The 20,045-nt window shown below is 23.0% G+C and overlaps 1 protein-coding gene across 1 annotated transcript; it reads right to left on the reverse strand.

Moving 5' to 3' along the window:
• Positions 1 to 18,892, reverse strand: LOC109602688 (short neuropeptide F). Its single transcript, XM_020019114.2, has 4 exons — positions 18,802 to 18,892; positions 3,466 to 3,591; positions 707 to 855; positions 1 to 267 (listed from the first exon to the last, which is right to left on the reverse strand). The coding sequence occupies exons 2-4, from the start codon at positions 3,566 to 3,568 to the stop codon at positions 232 to 234; spliced, it is 288 nt and encodes a 95-aa protein (XP_019874673.1). The 5' UTR covers positions 3,569 to 3,591; positions 18,802 to 18,892; the 3' UTR covers positions 1 to 231.
• Between the last annotated feature and the right edge of the window lie 1,153 nt (positions 18,893 to 20,045).

The raw sequence follows: 20,045 nt of genomic DNA on the forward strand, positions 1-20,045 counted from the left end.
TTGGGTGTTAAATGTATTTATATTTCACAATTTGCAAGTATACACAGAGAGTTCAACTTACAATTGTACACATACAACCACGACTTAATACACTATTTATAAACATGTATGTATTGATTATTGTAAATTGGGTGGTGATTTTCAACGGGAAAAATACAGAAATCATACTAAACCATCTAATTACCTCAGGTATTAAATATAGAGTAAGGGGAGGGGGTCGTGACACTCGCATTAGTTGTCCTGCTCTCCCATCATATAGGCGGAAACCTAAAAATAAATATTAGTTAACCTCCCAAACGGTTAAAGTCCCCGGGACATCGATAATTGAAAATGTTTTTTTCATAATCGATATCCGCCCCATTTCTCATCAGAACGTTGCATTATTCGCACAATACGTTTCGCAATCAAGACACTTTTGTGTCGAGATAACGAATGCGATCGAGGAGCATAATGGGGGGCAAGTTTATGTAACACGTTCATCCCTTCTAAGAATGATGGGGCGAACGACTACTTTAAACCATCAAAAAATATTTAAAGTAGACACATTTTATGTACAATAAAATTTTGATTACTAAGATAACACAAGCCACTCCGAGACACGGGAGATTTGCCTACATCAAAGTAAATCTCATACATACTATGTGCTTAAGTTTGCCCATAAAAGTACTTTATGTTGTTGGAAAAAGTTTTATAATAAGGCATTTACCGGCAATAGACTGGGATCCTGCCTCTTGCCGAATCTGAGCCTCAGCTGGGGTGACCTGCTCTGTTTCCTGACCACCTGGTGGAGCCCCAGTCTGCCGTCCTCAACACCGTCACGCTGCATCAAAATCTCGAACAGATCCCTAATGTTATCTGTTGAAAAATTAATAATAAAGCATTACATTAATCGGTGCGTCGCAAACAGAGGACGTACTGAAGAGTACATAATAGACAGGACAAAATCCATAAGACGTAGGACTCGTTACGTCCCTGTTGTTGGTCTGTGTGTGACACGTCACATTTCCACCATGTGATCTTGCACCACTTTAAATAAACAACCATTAAAACCTCAGGTTGTGCTGAAGACAACTGTCGTTCATTAATTTTTAACGTTCAATCGGATGTCAGTTGCACAACACCGATAGAAATATCAATCGTTATTGTGCTAAAGACAAAAGGACCGAAACATCCATCATAAGGAGGGCACAAAAATAGATCAAAAATTCTCCGAGACTTCTGTAGGACGGCGTGGATTAAGTAAACGACAATGATAAATTCAACGAGGGGCTTAATACGCAGCTTAACAGCAGATTATTAGTCTCTATTTACTTAGAAATTAGAACGGCCGATTAATTCCTTATACACCATACGCATGGACTGACTGTATTGTCGTGTCTTGTCTTGGGATTAGCCGATTTTACGTAACAGGCATCAAAAACAGTCAATACAAATGTTCACATTACGTAAATGCCTTCAATGTAACGTTTGTAAACGCAGTGATAAACTAGACTCGACGCATTTTGAGCCCCCAGAAGATTATAGATAGTAACAGATCGGACGCAATGATGTGAAACGTCCCGCAAATACTCCAAATTGTTACTGAAGGAGGAAGATAAGGACGAATTGCACGTCGAAATCCATTTTATTTAAACCTAACCTAAGTGGCTGCGTCTTTTGCCTCGCATTAAATGAAAGGAAGGCCAATTAGCATTACATTAAAAGGCTTTAAGCTAATAATAAGCTAATAATAGCTGCCTAAGATTGTACTGATACTGTTAAATTTTTTGTGAGCATGCGCATTCTCCACAAAACTCATTCAACGTTGCCGTTCTTACTTATAGAGTAGTTTATTTTATAAACTTTTTACAGAGAAATGCAGATTTATATTTGGTTATTATAATCAAATTAGCCAAATAAATATAGTTATAGTTATTATACAATTACAACAGTTGTTTTATAATAAATTTTATGATTATTACATTAGCCAAATGTTTTAAATGTGTTAAATTTTCTTAATTACTTCATAAAAAATAAAGAGTAGTATAAACAGAGGAACAAATGATAAAATATTGGCAATAAATATTCACATTCACAACAACAACGTTTAGTCCAATTCCTAAGTTCCTATAAAATACCTAAATAAGTAAGTTCCAGAGTTGCCAACCTAAATTGATGCCGCCATTATGCAGTTTTAACTGAGAATTATTCCAATTTCTGACCTACCTTATATTTTCTGTCATTAAACATTAATTTTTTAGATACAAATTTATTTGACTGTTGTTTCTTATCATGTTTGTTAAAAAAATAATAAAAAATATTTATATTTTAATAATATTTGGTTATTCTAATCAAATTTTTCAAAAATTTATAGTTTATAAAATAATAACAGTTATTTTGTATTAAATTTTATGTTTATTACATTAGCGAAATGTCTCGGACATTTATAGATTTCTTACTTATGTCAAACTAAAGACAGTTATCACTCAAAATAAAGAATAATGTAAATACAGATACAAAAGATAAAATGTTGGTAGTAAATAGTCACAACGGCAACGTTGAGTTTAAGTTTTAAGTAATTTCCAGTGTTGCCAACCCAAATGTAGGTTTTTTGAACAATAAAAGTAGTTAAAATTGAACATTATTACGTTTAAGTTGTCACACATGGACCGTAACTTGACAGTTCGTAAACATTTAGATAAACAATAAGTAGCAATGTTTATTGTGGTTTTACTTATTAACAACAAACAACAAGGTTAGAACCGTTATAATTTGGGGTTTTGTACGTTTAACTTTTAGGAATTCCCATTTAGTTAGTGAATGAAAAGTTAATCAAGTGATTAATTAAAGGGAAACATTGTGGGCAATTTTGGACGGACTGACACATTATCTCCGCATTGATGGGTTTACCGTCTATATTTACAAAAAGTCCGGAATTTGCTGACCCTTATTTCCAAGAATACAGCGAAAATTTTTAACGTACATTGTTTAATAAACAATGAAGTGTTTTGGGGACAGATAAACAATGTTTGTCATCGATAATTATGTAAATTTAATACGGTTTGTGGTCCTGAAAGTTTACCCAACAGATAATGCTTCCAATTCCCAAGGAACGCCCCAGTTTCTTATCTTTAATGACATGCCAAACTTGTGTGCATCTAATTACACCTATTCTAACCTCACTATTTCACCTAAAATGCAGTAAAAACATTTTTTAAACGTTGTTGTCTGTGAATGAATATAAAATATACAAACCTCCAAATAATTTGGTATTATTATTAGAAAGTAAACATGTTAATCAGTCCGTAAGTTCCTCCAAAAACCTTTTGTTTAGTATAAATGTTATCAGAAAGATCCGGCCTTTTTTTCAGCCACAAACGAACCAGCTTAATTATTTCCTTTGTCTTTATGTACGGAGCACACATTCATACCAAACAAACCCCTTGAGGTAAACCGAAAATAAAATAAAACAAAAAAAATACTCACTGTCGTAGTCGGAATAGGAAGGCGCCGCCGAAGATATCGTCGCGGCTAAAACGGCGATACAAACGACGGCCAACAGATATTTTTTCATGGTGACGCTCTGCATTTTACTGCCGACGTTCGTTAATCCTGCAAAACAATAGGAGACGATCGGAATTCCAGCCAGAACTTATCCGGGAACATGTCAAAGATGTTTTTGTACGGAACAAACCGTTTTACATAAAAGGGAGCCGTGAATTTATGCTTTATTTATGATTGAAGTCGATTTTCTTTTGTGAACGGATGTGTTTTATGTGTATATGTAGTTTCAGCTTCACCTGGCTGAGCCCACATTGATTTTAACATTAAATTATTTGTGTTTTGTAGTTGTATTGATGATATTTTATAATGCCTATGGGAAATGTAATAAAATAATCGACTAATAGTTTTATTCTATAGCATAATCTAGTCTTGTCATCTTTATATTAATTTAATGTCACATCAGAAATAAATTATTATTAGCCACAAATGCATTTATACCAATTACACCACAGATTACCCACTGAGGCAGACAAAATGAAATATTGCACTCAAAATTTACTTTTAAAAATAGCTAAAAAATGGTTGTGACAATATAAATGTTTCGCCAAATTTAATTTGCAGTTAATTCGTCGTACTGAAGTAACCGATCATTTGTATTCCGCAGCATCAGATACACGGGACTTTTGCAAACTTAATTTACGGATCCTAATTTCATAAAGAATAATAAGAAGATCCTAAAACGCCTTTTCTCGCCAACTTTTAGATTAAAAAATGCAGTCCGGGATAAAGGGGACGGTTGGAAAAGTTTAAACGTAAACGTAATTAAAATTCGGCGGGTTGTATAGAAATTACATTTAACAAATACTATTTTTCTTATTCTTGTCGAAGACAATTCGAAATGAAAAATTCAGTTGAAAATGAGGATGCTTTAGGCCTTTTTAGTTGGTAAAAAAGCATTTTTTTTGTTACTAAATTCTAAGATTTACTTTATTTTTTATCTTCATTATAAAACACGAGGATGACATTTTTTTTCCAAGTTGGAACAGCAAAAATTATTTTTTTTTTTAAATAAATTTTCTAATATTGTTTAAGTCTTCATAAATATATAATTTAAGAAAATATAAAGTAATGTAAATAACACTCTTTTTAACATATAATACAAATTATAAATAAGTTAAATTTTTAACCTTTAAATTAATAATCCGGACAGAACAATTTAATTTATAATATATATTATATAATAATTTTTGGAAATTAATTTTTTATAAATATATAAATGAGAGAAAATATATAAATATAATTATAGTCTAAATAACTAACAGTTAAATTTAATTTTTTAACATCTTTTTGACAATTTGAAACAATATTTTCTATTTGTCTTAAAAAATATAGTTAAAAAACAAATTTTGAAGATATTCCCAACAAAAAAATATATTTAAAAATGTTTTCAGATAAATTTTTAATCAAGATTTACCATTTAATTAATAATCTGGACAGAACAAACTATTTTTGTTTTGGATATTAATTTTTTATGTCTTAATAAATATATAAATATACGAAAATATATAAATAAAATTAAAGTATAAATAAATAACAGTCAAATTTAATTTTTTAACATATTTTTGAAAATTTGAAACAATATTTTCTGTCTGTTATAAAAAATATGGGTAAAACTAAATTTTGAAGATATTCCCAACAAAAAAATATATTTAAAAATGTTTTCAGATAAATTTTTAATCAAGATTTACCATTAAACTAATAATTTGGACAGAACAATTTAATTTTTTTTTTTGTAAATTAATTTTTTGTTTTGATAAATATATAAATATAAGAAAATATATAAATATAATTATAGATCAAATAAATAACAGTCAAATTTAATTTTTTAACATATATTTGAAAATTTGGAACAATATTTTCTATATGCTTTAAAAAATATAGTTAAAAACTAAATTCTGAAGATATTCCCAACAAAAAAATATATTTAAAAATGTTTTCAGATAAATTTTTAATCAAGATTTACCATTTAATTAATAATCTGGACAGAACAAACTATTTTTGTTTTGGATATTAATTTTTTATGTCTTAATAAATATATAAATATACGAAAATATATAAATAAAATTAAAGTATAAATAAATAACAGTCAAATTTAATTTTTTAACATATTTTTGAAAATTTGAAACAATATTTTCTGTCTGTTATAAAAAATATGGGTAAAACTAAATTTTGAAGATATTCCCAACAAAAAAATATATTTAAAAATGTTTTCAGATAAATTTTTAATCAAGATTTACCATTAAACTAATAATTTGGACAGAACAATTTAATTTTTTTTTTGTAAATTAATTTTTTGTTTTGATAAATATATAAATATAAGAAAATATATAAATATAATTATAGATCAAATAAATAACAGTCAAATTTAATTTTTTAACATATATTTGAAAATTTGGAACAATATTTTCTATATGCTTTAAAAAATATAGTTAAAAACTAAATTCTGAAGATATTCCCAACAAAAAAATATATTTAAAAATGTTTTCAGATAAATTTTTAATCAAGATTTACCATTAAACTAATAATTTGGACAGAACAATTTAATTTTTTTTTTGTAAATTAATTTTTTGTTTTGATAAATATATAAATATAAGAAAATATATAAATATAATTATAGATCAAATAAATAACAGTCAAATTTAATTTTTTAATATATATTTGAAAATTTGGAACAATATTTTCTATCTGTTTTAAAAAATATAGTTAAAAACTAAATTTTGAAGATATTTCCAACAAAAAAATATATTTAAAAATGTTTTCAGATAAATTTTTAATCAAGATTTACCATTAAATTAATAATTTGGACAGAACAATTTATTTTTTTTTTGTAAATTAATTTCTAAATATATATATAAATATAATTATAGAACAAATAAATAACAGTCAAACTTAATTTTTTAACATATTTTTGAAAATTTGAAACAATATTTTCTGTCTGTTTTAAAAAATATTGTTAAAATTTGAAGATATTTGAAGATAAATTAGATATTATTATTAAAAATATCCTTAAATAAATTTTCAAATGTTTTAAATGTTATATGTATGTTATTGTAAATAAATTGTGAAATATTTTTTAACATATTTATGAATAATTTTTGTTAAACATGATTTATCACATCAATCAATTAAACAACACCAATAAAGTTATTATACAAATGTAAAAACAAGATTAAAAGTATTGATATAAATTGTTAAATAATTCTTTAATCATTAGTTTGGTTCAGTTTGAAGGAACAAACCTGAAAACATAATCATTCGGAATTAAAGAAGCATTTCTCCGACCTAAAAATATTATGGCAAAAGAATATCAATAGATAACTTACAACGTTACGAATTGTATTGGTTGGTTATTTTACAGCTTCCCTTTCTTCCCCACACAACAATATGAATTTTATGAAAAACATCTCGTAATTCTCACCACTGGAAAACATTCCCTTTGGCTTTGCACGTCGAAAATGACGCACAATTTACCGCCTACGTGTTTCGTGTTATTCGTGTTTTTCACTTTGGTTATGCCATGTTGCAAAATTAATAGATCGAAAACGCACCCCCGAGATTCCCATTTAAAATATTAAAGAAACGGTTAACACAAGGGCGCTTTAATGCACCTCAGTCGATGATGTCGTTAAGAAGTGGCTCATAAATCACGGACCGACTTTCAGAATGTCAAATCTGCAACGCCTTACAAACTAGAATTTCCGTCGCCTGATACAAATCTCCATTTATCTGATATCTGAATATCATAAATCAACCCCTTGAAAACTAAGACGTCCTTTTAGAGTCCATTGCCGCGTAAGAAATAGTTAAAAATGGCACCCACGTTAATTGGAGGGCAAAAATCAATTTTTTCTCTACTCTACTCCGTTCTTAAAATGAATGGTATGTATATGGTTTCATGTATATGTATAGAATCGTAGATGGCGTTACGTTTGATGGCGCACACAGGACCCATAAACTGGAATTAATTTATTGATATTAAATTATAATTAGTGAAGTGTGGTGTGTGAGTTTTGTCACACCGGACCCCAATTCCGATTCGTGTTTGGAAATTATTTACTAAAGTTAACGACACCGTTTTCTTTTGATTAAAATATTAGTCAAGCTTCAAATATATTGGGCAACTTAATTTTAATTAAATGGCAAATATATGCAAATAATTAATGGCTTTTTTGTCAGAATAAAAAATTCATTTGATGAATTTACAATCAACAAGAAGATTTAATGAGTTCCTCTTGTTTTTTTAAAAAACTAATTATTGATGATCTAAAAATTTTAAAAAAATATATATTATATTATTCTATATATTTTTCTTTTAGTCTCAATTTATTAAAATACATTTTATAACAAGAAAAGGGTATTCCAATTAAAAATATGGTGAATGCGCTGATTATTTTTGTAATTTAAATTAGAAGAATAAAAGTTTTTCTCGTTTTATTCTTCTTAATGTTTTCACGGAAGTTTTTAAATATTATTCTTATAAAATTGGCTCTTCTATATATTATTTTTTTAATCACAATTTATTAAAATCCATTTTATAACAAGAACAGAGTATTCCAATTAAAAATATGGTGAATGGGCTGATTATTTGTACAATTTAAATTAGAAGAATAAAAGTTTTTCTGGTTTTATTCTTCTTAATGTTTTCACGGAAGAATTTAAATATTATTCTTATAAAATTGTCTCTTCTATATATTTTTCTTTTAGTCACAATTTATTAAAATCTATTTTATAATAAGAAGAGAGTATTCCAATTAAAAATAAGGTGAATGCGCCAATTATTTTTGTAATTTAAATTAGAAGAATAAAAGTTTTTCTGGTTTTATTCTTCTTAATGTTTTCACGGAAGAATTTAAATATTATTCTTATAAAATTGTCTCTTCTATATATTTTTCTTTTAGTCACAATTTATTAAAATCTATTTTATAATAAGAAGAGAGTATTCCAATTAAAAATAAGGTGAATGCGCCAATTATTTTTGTAATTTAAATTAGAAGAATAAAAGTTTCTCTGGTTTTATTCTTCTTAACGTTTTCACGGAAGAATTTAAATATTATTCTTATAAAATTGTCTCTTCTATATATTTTTCTTTTAGTCACAATTTATTAAAATCTATTTTATAATAAGAAGAGAGTATTCCAATTAAAAATAAGGTGAATGCGCCAATTATTTTTGTAATTTAAATTAGAAAAATAAAAGTTTCTCTGGTTTTATTCTTCTTAATGTTTTCACGGAAGAATTTAAATATTATTCTTATAAAATTGTCTCTTCTATATATTTTTCTTTTAGTCACAATTTATTAAAATCTATTTTATAATAAGAAGAGAGTATTCCAATTAAAAATAAGGTGAATGCGCCAATTATTTTTGTAATTTAAATTAGAAGAATAAAAGTTTTTCTGGTTTTATTCTTCTTAATGTTTTCACGGAAGAATTTAAATATTATTCTTATAAAATTGTCTCTTCTATATATTTTTCTTTTAGTCACAATTTATTAAAATCTATTTTATAATAAGAAAAGAGTATTCCAATTAAAAATAAGGTGAATGCGCCGATTATTTTTGTAATTTAAATTACAAGAATAAAAGTTTTTTCTGGTTTTATTCTTCTTAATGTTTTCACGGAAGATTTTAAGTATTATTCTTATAAAATTGTCTCTTCTATATATTTTTCTTTTAGTCACAATTTATTAAAACCTATTTTATAATAAGAAAAGAGTATTCCAATTAAAAATATGGTGAATGCGCCGATTATTTTTGTAATTTAAATTACAAGAATAAAAGTTTTTTCTGGTTTTATTCTTCTTAATGTTTTCACGGAAGTTTTTAAATATTATTCTTATAAAATTGGCTCTTCTATATATTTTTCTTTTAGTCACAAAGTATTAAAATCCATTTTATAATAAGAAAAAAGTATTACTTTTCTTAAAATTATTAATAGTTTTATTTCTATTTACAAACTTAATCAAATTATTTTCAAACTCAATTATCTTTGTTAAACATAGTTAATGTACAAATAAAACTTATTGTTTTCTTTTTGCAATTTATCTTAGATTTAATAAAATGGTGAAGTTTATTATTAATATAATAAGAGAGATTCTTAATACAGTGTCAAAAATGATGAATGCACATTTTAGTTTGCTGTTAAAATTTTATATTTCAGTTGTTTCGTGTTTTCATTTAAAATTATCAATTTATAATTAATATGGTGACACGAATAGTTATTTGATTTAAATTTTCTTTGTTTCACGTTTATTTATTAAAAAGAGTTTTTTACATTTATGTAAAATTCATTGTCAATAAATCACAGCATAAACAAAAACTTTTGCACAGGATAATAATTAAAATAAATTACACAATGGTGAAAATAATAAATTACAACATTTTCAGATTCACGTAAACGCATGACAGAATTTTTGGTCCTAATTAAATAAAATACCAAAGTGACACAATTATTTTTTTGTTCCATGTAAAATTATTTGGGTACAACCTTAATAATATGTAACATTTTTTATATTATTAATATATTCTGTTTGTGTGTACTAAATTATATATTTCAACTCTCATCGATTATTTTGGAATCACATTATCTTTGTTTTATATCAATCGATGAATAAACATAATTTTACGTACGTGTATTTCAAATGATACTCTGACTTTTCGTGTATATGAATTCAATATTTTATGTATAAATAAGGGGATATGGATAATTGTATATGAAGGATTAGTTGCAAATTCATATTAAATTTTTTTATGTTAATATAATAATTATTTTATGTTATAATATATTTAAAATTACAATTTTTAGTGTTCTGTAATTAAATTTTCAACTAAAAACAATGATAATATTTTAAGAATATAAAAAATCAATAAAAAAATGTTCTATATAATTCTTTTATTTTTTTATCTACTATTAAAATACAGAAAATAATATTTAAATTAAATATTTTATCAGATAATTTGTTTAAAATTATAATTTTCATGATTGTTTAATTAAATTTTAAATTAATAACATTAAAAACAATGAAAATATTTGAAAAATATAAAAAATGAATTATAAAATATCCTATATATTTAATTAATTTTGTTATATTATTATTTATATACTTAAAAATAATATTTAAAATATATATTTTGCCTGATAATTTGATTAAAATTACAATTTTCAGAGTTATTTAATTAATTTTTAGATTAATACCATTAAAAACAATGAAAATATTTAAAAAATATAAAAAATGAATTATAAAATGTTCTACTCACAAAAAATAATTTTTAAAATAAATATTTTATCAGATAGTTTGTATAAAATTATAATTTTCACGATTATTTAATTAAATTTTAAATTAATTACATTAAAAACCATAAAAATATTTTAAAAACATAAAAAATTTAAAAAATTTTAGATTAATACGATTAAAAACAATGAAAATATTTAAAAAATATAAAAAATGAATTATAAAATATTTTATATATTTAATTTATTTTGTTATATCATTATTTATATACTTAAAAATAATATTTAAAATAAATACTTTATCTGATAATTTGATTAAAATTACAATTTTCAGGATATTTAATTAAATTTTAAATTAATAACATTAAAAACAATGAAAATATCTGAAAAATATAAAAAATGAATTATAAAATATTCTATATATTTAATTTATTTTGTTATATTATTATCTATTTACTTAGAAATAATATTTAAAATATATATTTTACTTGATAATTTGATTAAAATTAAAATTTTCAGGGTTAATTTATTAATTTTTAGATTAATACCAATAAAAACAATGAAAATATTTAAAAAATGATTGATTAAAATTACAATTTTTACGATTATTTAATTAAATTTTAAATTAATAACATTAAAAACAATGAAAATATTTGAAAAATATAAAAAATGAATTATAAAATATCCTATATATTTAATTTATTTTGTTATTTTATTATTTATATACTTACAAATATTAATTAAAATAAATCTTTTACGTGATAATTTGATTAAAATTACAATTTTCAGGATTATTTATTTAAATTTTAAATTAATAACATTAAAATCAATGAAAATATTTGAAAAATATTTAATTTATTTTGTTATATTATTATTTATATACTATAAATAATATTTATAACAAATATTTTACCTCATAATTTATTTAAAATTAAATTTTCCAGGATTCTTTAATTAAATTTTAAATTAATAGTTAAGATAATGAAAATAATATAATATTCTTTATATTTTATTTATTTTGTTATATTATTACTTATAATATTATTACTTTTTGTGATATTTTATTTATAATTATAATTTTCAGTTCAATTAAATTAATAAAACAAACTAAATATCAACAAAAGCATAAAAAATCAATACTACAACAAACTTTAATTAGATTATGTTTATAATGAACAATTTAAAATAATAATTATTATTAAGCTGAAATATCAACAGGTAACATTTATAAAACGCAGTTGCGTATGTATAAATGTAATAATTATAAATATAAATAAATTAACAGGGCGTAAATTAACTGACTCTTTCATTCGCATGACCTAATTGATTGCTAATTAAAATTGGGGCGTACTTTATTCACCCTCATTGCGATCAATTGTGTGTGTGTGTGTAAAAACGTGAACACAGTATTAATTTTTATTTGTTACCCACATTTTTTATTACTAGCTACGATTATTTGCATTTTAATTTTGATTATAGATATGAAATGTAAAATTTACTCTTATAAACTGATCAAACGAAACAAAAACTAATTGTTATATACTTCCAATTTGATTAAAAAAAAATGTAATTAATGCATCGGCTCATTAATTTGTTCGAAGGATCGCAACGACATTAGTTAATTTGATATTATCGGTTGAAGAATTAATAAAGCTAATTGCTTTCACGGCAAATAGCACACCTTACTTACATCCACTAATTTGGAGCATTTGTAAACTTCGTAATTGAACGCAGCGTCATCATTAAAAACACATCTAGCAAAGAAAATTATTTTGTTACACTGCGTAATTTCGTATCAATTGGTTCTATCGTAGGAAATTATTCGGTGGAATTTGAAAATTCAGTCCACGAATCATTTTCAGCTTCTAAATTAGGTGGATGGTAATTTAGAGGCTCAAATGTCTCTAAAAACTTAAGTTATAGTCAATAAATATTAAGATGTTTATCTCATTGAAAATTGGAGATTATGGAGTTGAAACTTACGAATTTTATAAAATATTACACTAAATTTAACTGATAATTTAAGTAAATTAAGAAATATAATAAAAAAGCATTTTATATTATAATTTATAAAAAATGTGACTGTGCAGCATTATTAACTTTATTATATGAAAGATGAAGGAAATATAAAAATGTACAGCAAAAGAAACTTTTAAATTTGACATAATTAAAGTTGTATCATGAAATAAGTTTCAGTTTTATAATGAAGAATTATTCAAATGAGTTTTTGTAGAAATACAACAATACGTATAATTAAATTAGTAGATAAGTTTAGGTGTTTATTAAGATGTTTATCTCATTGAAAATTGAAGATTATGGAGTTGAAACTTACGAATTTTATAAAATATTACACTAAATTCATCTGAAAATTTAAGTAAATTAAGAAATATAATAAAAAAAGCATTTTATATCATAATTTATAAAAAAATGTGTTTGTGCAGCATTATTAACTTTATTATATGAAAGATGAAGAAAATATAAAAATGTACATCGAAAGAAACTTTTAAATTTGACATAATTAAATTTGTATCATGAAAAAAGTTTCAGTTTTATAATAAAGAATTATTCAAATGAGTTTTTATAGAAATACAACAATACGTATAATTAAATTAGTAGATATGTTTAGGTGTTTATTAAGATGTTTATCTCATTGAAAATTGGAGATTATGGAGTTGAAACTTACGAATTTTATAAAATATTACACTAAATTTAACTGATAATTTAAGTAAATTAAGAAATATAATAAAAAAAGCATTTTATATTATAATTTATAAAAAATGTGACTGTGCAGCATTATTAACTTTATTATATGAAAGATGAAGGAAATATAAAAATGTACAGCAAAAGAAACTTTTAAATTTGACATAATTAAAGTTGTATCATGAAATAAGTTTCAGTTTTATAATGAAGAATTATTCAAATGAGTTTTTGTAGAAATACAACAATACGTATAATTAAATTAGTAGATAAGTTTAGGTGTTTATTAAGATGTTTATCTCATTGAAAATTGAAGATTATGGAGTTGAAACTTACGAATTTTATAAAATATTACACTAAATTCATCTGAAAATTTAAGTAAATTAAGAAATATAATAAAAAAAGCATTTTATATCATAATTTATAAAAAAATGTGTTTGTGCAGCATTATTAACTTTATTATATGAAAGATGAAGAAAATATAAAAATGTACATCGAAAGAAACTTTTAAATTTGACATAATTAAATTTGTATCATGAAAAAAGTTTCAGTTTTATAATGAAGAATTATTCAAATGAGTTTTTATAGAAATACAACAATACGTATAATTAAATTAGTAGATATGTTTAGGTGTTTATTAAGATGTTTATCTCATTGAAAATTGGAGATTATGGAGTTGAAACTTACGAATTTTATAAAATATTACACTAAATTTAACTGATAATTTAAGTAAATTAAGAAATATAATAAAAAAAGCATTTTATATTATAATTTATAAAAAATGTGACTGTGCAGCATTATTAACTTTATTATATGAAAGATGAAGGAAATATAAAAATGTACAGCAAAAGAAACTTTTAAATTTGACATAATTAAAGTTGTATCATGAAATAAGTTTCAGTTTTATAATGAAGAATTATTCAAATGAGTTTTTATAGAAATACAACAATACGTATAATTAAATTAGTAGATAAGTTTAGGTGTTTATTAAGATGTTTATCTCATTGAAAATTGAAGATTATGGAGTTGAAACTTACGAATTTTATAAAATATTACACTAAATTCATCTGAAAATTTAAGTAAATTAAGAAATATAATAAAAAAAGCATTTTATATCATAATTTATAAAAAAATGTGTTTGTGCAGCATTATTAACTTTATTATATGAAAGATGAAGAAAATATAAAAATGTACATCGAAAGAAACTTTTAAATTTGACATAATTAAATTTGTATCATGAAAAAAGTTTCAGTTTTATAATGAAGAATTATTCAAATGAGTTTTTATAGAAATACAACAATACGTATAATTAAATTAGTAGATAAGTTTAGGTGTTTATTAAGATGTTTATCTCATTGAAAATTGGAGATTATGAAGTTGAAACTTACGAATTTTATAAAATATTACACTAAATTCAACTGAAAATTTAAGTAAATTAAGAAATATAATAAAAAAAGCATTTTATATTATAATTTATAAAAAAATGTGACTGTGCAGCATTATTAACTTTATTATATGAAATATGAAGGAAATATAAAAATGTACAGCGAAAGAAACTTTTAAATTTGACATAATTAAAGTTGTATCATGAAAAAAGTTTCAGTTTTATGATGAAGAATTATTAAAATAAATTTTTATAGAAATACAACAATACATATAATTAAATTAGTTTGGTAATAAAAAAAAGCATTTTATATAATTTAGTAAATTAACTTTGAAAAACAATAATAAAACAAACAATACAAACAAAAAATATAACAAAAAGTATTATTTTATTTAGATTCAGGTACAGCACCAAATAAAGATAATGTTTTTAAAGCATCAAAGACACTTCTTCAGTAAAATAATTGGATTCATCTTCTGAGAGGTGCCAAATGAATATCTGAGGCTCAAATGTCTCTAAAAAAATGTTTTTACACATTCTCTAGTGTTGTCAGAAAACAAATTAATACAGTTGGTTAATGATTAACTAAGTTACAGTCAATAAATATTAACAACAACAACATACTATTTAACTTAATTTAAATGGTAATAGAGATAAAATTAAATTCAAGTATCTAGTGCGTATTTCAGCGTAATAATCCCCTGATTTCTAATTGTGCACTAGCTTAATTCGTCTGAATTAACATTAAGAGGGTTTAAGGGTCTTAAACTTTTGAATTAGCGAACTGGTAACGCCGAAATTAGGACGGCAAAAAATTTGTTTCAACACTAGCGCAGAAATATTTGAGTTAATTTTAATTTTAATTAACAAAAATGCACAATTTTACTTTGTTTTAGTCTAAAAAATAATTTAAAAAGGGAACTAATTTTACGAACGTTGAAGTTTGTCATATGCGACAGAAGTAAGAATTATATGGTGAACGAAATGAGTGTTGGCAATAAAAATAAAAGTGGAATTAATTGGATTTAATCTGGAAGGTATTATTCAAATTTTAAATTTAATGTTTAAGCACGTTGAGAATGAATTTATGGGTTCATAGAACTGTATATCATGATCGTCTTATTTCAGTTTTATGTGTGTTAAGTTATTACAAATGTAAAATTATTGTGTGCATAAACAATTTGTATAAAATGTAATTTGAATTTTAAGTTGTTAAATGTCATAAAAATGGAATAATCATGTTAAAATTAATTACACTAAAAATAACTCTTATTATGGATTAGTTCGATGGATTATATAATTATTTAAATATCCTGAAAATAATTTACATAAAATTGAAAATCTATATATTCTTAAAAATGGCGGATGCGCCAGTTTTATTTTTACATTTAGTAGTTTTATTATATTAATTATGTTACAATAATACATTAAATTTTGTTTAAACATTGTATAATAAAAATTAAATAATAATAATTGAAAGAAATATAAAAATGGATAAAAAAAATTTTAATTGATATAATTAAAGTTGTTTCATGAAACATTAAATTCAACTGAAAATTTAAATAAATTAAGAAATATAATAAAAAAAGCATTTTATATTATAATTTATAAAAAAATGTGACTGTGCAGCATTATTAACTTTATTATATGAAAGATGAATAAAATATAAATATGTATAACAAAAGAAACTTTTAAATTTGACATAATTAATGTTGTATCATGAAAAAAGTTTCAGTTTTATGATGAAGAATTATTAGAATGAGTGTTTATAGAAATACAACAATACGTATAATTACATTAGTAGATATGTTTAGGTGTTTATTAAGATGTTTATCTCATTGAAAATTGGAGATTATGGAGCTGAAACTTACGAATTTTATAAAATATTACACTGAATTCAACTGAAAATTTAAGTAAATTAAGAAATATAATAAAAAAAGCATTTTATATTATAATTTATAAAAAAATATGACTGTGCAGCATTATTAATTTTATTACATGAAAGGTGAAGGAAATATAAAAATGTACAGCGAAAGAAACTTTTAAATTTGACATAATTAAATTTGTATCATGAAAAAAGTTTCAGTTTTATGATGAAGAATTATTAAAATGAGTGTTTATAGAAATACAACAATAAGTATAATTAAATTAGTAGATATGTTCAGGTGTTTATTAAGATGTTTATCTCATTAAAAATTGGAGATTATGGAGCTGAAACTTACGAATTTTATAAAATATTACACTGAATTCAACTGAAAATTTAAGTAAATTAAGAAATATAATAAAAAAAGCATTTTATATTATAATTTATAAAAAAATATGACTGTGCAGCATTATTAATTTTATTATATGAAAGGTGAAGGAAATATAAAAATGTACAGCGAAAGAAACTTTTAAATTTGACATAATTAAATTTGTATCATGAAAAAAGTTTCAGTTTTATGATGAAGAATTATTAAAATGAGTGTTTATAGAAATACAACAATAAGTATAATTAAATTAGTAGATATGTTCAGGTGTTTATTAAGATGTTTATCTCATTAAAAATTGGAGATTATGGAGTTGAAACTTACGAATTTTATAAAATTTTACACTAAAGTCAACTGAAAATTTAAGTAAATTAAGAAATATAATAAAAAAAAGCATTTTATATTATAATTTATAAAAAAAATGTGACTGTGCAGCATTATTAATTTTATTATATGAAAGATGAAGAAAATATAAAAATGTACATCGAAAGAAACTTTTAAATTTGACAAATTAAATTTGTATCATGAAAAAAGTTTCAGTTTTATGATGAAGAATTATTAAAATGAGTGTTTATAGAAATACAACAATACGTATAATTACATTAGTAGATATGTTTAGGTGTTTATTAAGATGTTTATCTCATTAAAAATTGGAGATTACGGAGTTGAAACTTGCGAATTTTATAAAATATTACACTAAAGTCAACTGAAAATTTAAGTAAATTAAGAAATGTAATAAAAAAAGCATTTTATAATATAATTTATAAAAATATGTGAATGTGCAGCATTATTAACTTTATTATATGAAAGATGAAGGAAATATAAAAATGTACAGCGAAAGAAACTTTTAAATTTGACATAATTAAATTTGTATCATGAAAAAAGTTTCAGTTTTATGATGAAGAATTATTAAAATGAGTTTTTATAGAAATACAACAATTGAATTAGTAAATATGTTTAGATGTTTATTAAGATATTGGAGTGAGGTGAGTTACATTAAATTCAACTGAAAATACAAATAAATTAAAAATTGAGTTAGAAAAAAGCTTTTTATATTATGATTTTAAAAAAATTGTATCTGTATAACTTTATTATATGAATAATGATAAAAAATATAAACATGTATAACAAAGAAAATATTTAAATTTGTAACAGTTGTATGATAAAGAATGATTAAAATGAGTATTTTATGGAAATGAACAACACGTTTAAATTAATTTAGTAGATATGTTTTATATATATATTTTTAAGATGTTTATCACATTTAAAATTGAAATGAGACTTGTAAATTAAATAAATATTTACGTAAAAGTATTTTATACTGTGATTTAACAAAAGGCTTTAATAATTTAAATAAAAAAGTTTTATTTTATCATTCAAAAAATAGGGTAAATACATTAATTTCTAACAATAAGAAAATTATATTTATTTAGGTTTAGTTTAGAGTTAAAAAACATTAAAATGATTATTTTCCATAAATATAAGAAAATGTAAAAATATTATGTATTTATTAAAATTTGTTATCACTTTTTGAAAAATATTTAAGTGAATTAATGGTTTTTATCAAACATAATGAACTACTTTTATTAGTATGATTTTTTTTTTTTCAAGAAAAGGAGTGTAACAAAAAATGCTCATTTTAATAATTATTATTAGAATTTAATAAATTAATTGAAGTGTGAAAAAGTTGTGGACTTACCGTTTACAACAGATAATAAAATTGTTCACTGGGTATCAAAGACGGCACAACAATCGCTAGGAGTTCAACCTGTTGAAGAAGTTTCGTCGGAGCGTGTGGCGGCGACCGCTCACCGCCAACCCTTTTATATCCGGCCCCTATCAATTTTAGCGCCACTTATCGACGCGTGCGTCCCCGTCCTACACCCACACCAACACACACACACACACACAGGGCGAACGACAGTTTTTTCTTCCCGTCAAACAACCTGTCGACGCGATTCGCATACGGTATTTTGTGGACGTTGTTGGTTTTCCCCGGCACGGTGGATAATGGCACTTCCTCGGATTCGTACAGGTTATTGAAATGCGGGGAGGAAATAATGAAAAACGCAGATAAAAGAGGCGGTTTTATTAACGTAAACGAATAACAAGCTTCTTTTTGTTATAAGTAAGTTTCGCTGGAAATTCATTTTAACTAAATGCTCAACTTTTTTAGTATTTTTATTTTGCTTTAACGGTCTATTATTCAACTGTTCCTCGTTGATAAATATTTTTCACCAAAATCACCTTTTATTATTTTATACTTGTAGGTATAGAAAAATTATTTTATAATAAAAGTTAATAAATTTTTCTACTTTATTATAATATATATTATTTAATATTAAAATATTAAATTCACATATAAAATTTACTGTATAATAAAAGTTACTAAAGTTAATCAACTATAATATTTACTAATATATATCAGAAGATTAAAATCACATGTAAAAGTTATTATAAAAAATTGAATTTATTGATGTATAAAAAATTGAATTTATTGATGCATTTGTAATATTTTATTAAATTTTTAAATATTTAGTATAAAAATTGTACAATTAAAATAGAATTTTGATCATTTCAAAAATATAATTGATATAATTTAATTATATGATTTACTGAGGTAATTTTACTCTTTTATTCAATAAATAAATAAATATTCATTGTACTAAAAATATATGTGGAATTTCAAATAGGATTAAATGATTTAAACTCAGTTATTTATTTATATTTTTATTTAAAACAATATAAATATAACAAAAAATTGAATTTAATGAGGTATTTTTAATTTTTTTTTTAAATTTTTAAATATTTAGTATAAAAATTGTATAATTAAAATGGAATTTTGATAGTTTATAAAATATAATTGATATAATTTAATTATATGATTTACATTTTTGATGAGACATTTTTACTACTTTATTCAATAAATAATTAAATATTCAT

This window comes from Aethina tumida, chromosome 3, assembly GCF_024364675.1.
Source record: "Aethina tumida isolate Nest 87 chromosome 3, icAetTumi1.1, whole genome shotgun sequence".
NCBI lineage: Eukaryota > Metazoa > Arthropoda > Insecta > Coleoptera > Nitidulidae > Aethina > Aethina tumida.

Coding starts and splice junctions, on each gene's coding strand:
- LOC109602688 (XM_020019114.2), bottom strand. CDS start 3,568: ATGCAGAGCGTCACCATGAAAAAATATCTGTTGGCCGTCGTTTGTATC. Junction 856..3,465: donor TTCCTATTCCGACTACGACA/GTGAGTATTTTT, acceptor ATTTTTCAACAG/ATAACATTAGGGATCTGTTC. Junction 268..706: donor AGGATCCCAGTCTATTGCCG/GTAAATGCCTTA, acceptor ATTTATTTTTAG/GTTTCCGCCTATATGATGGG.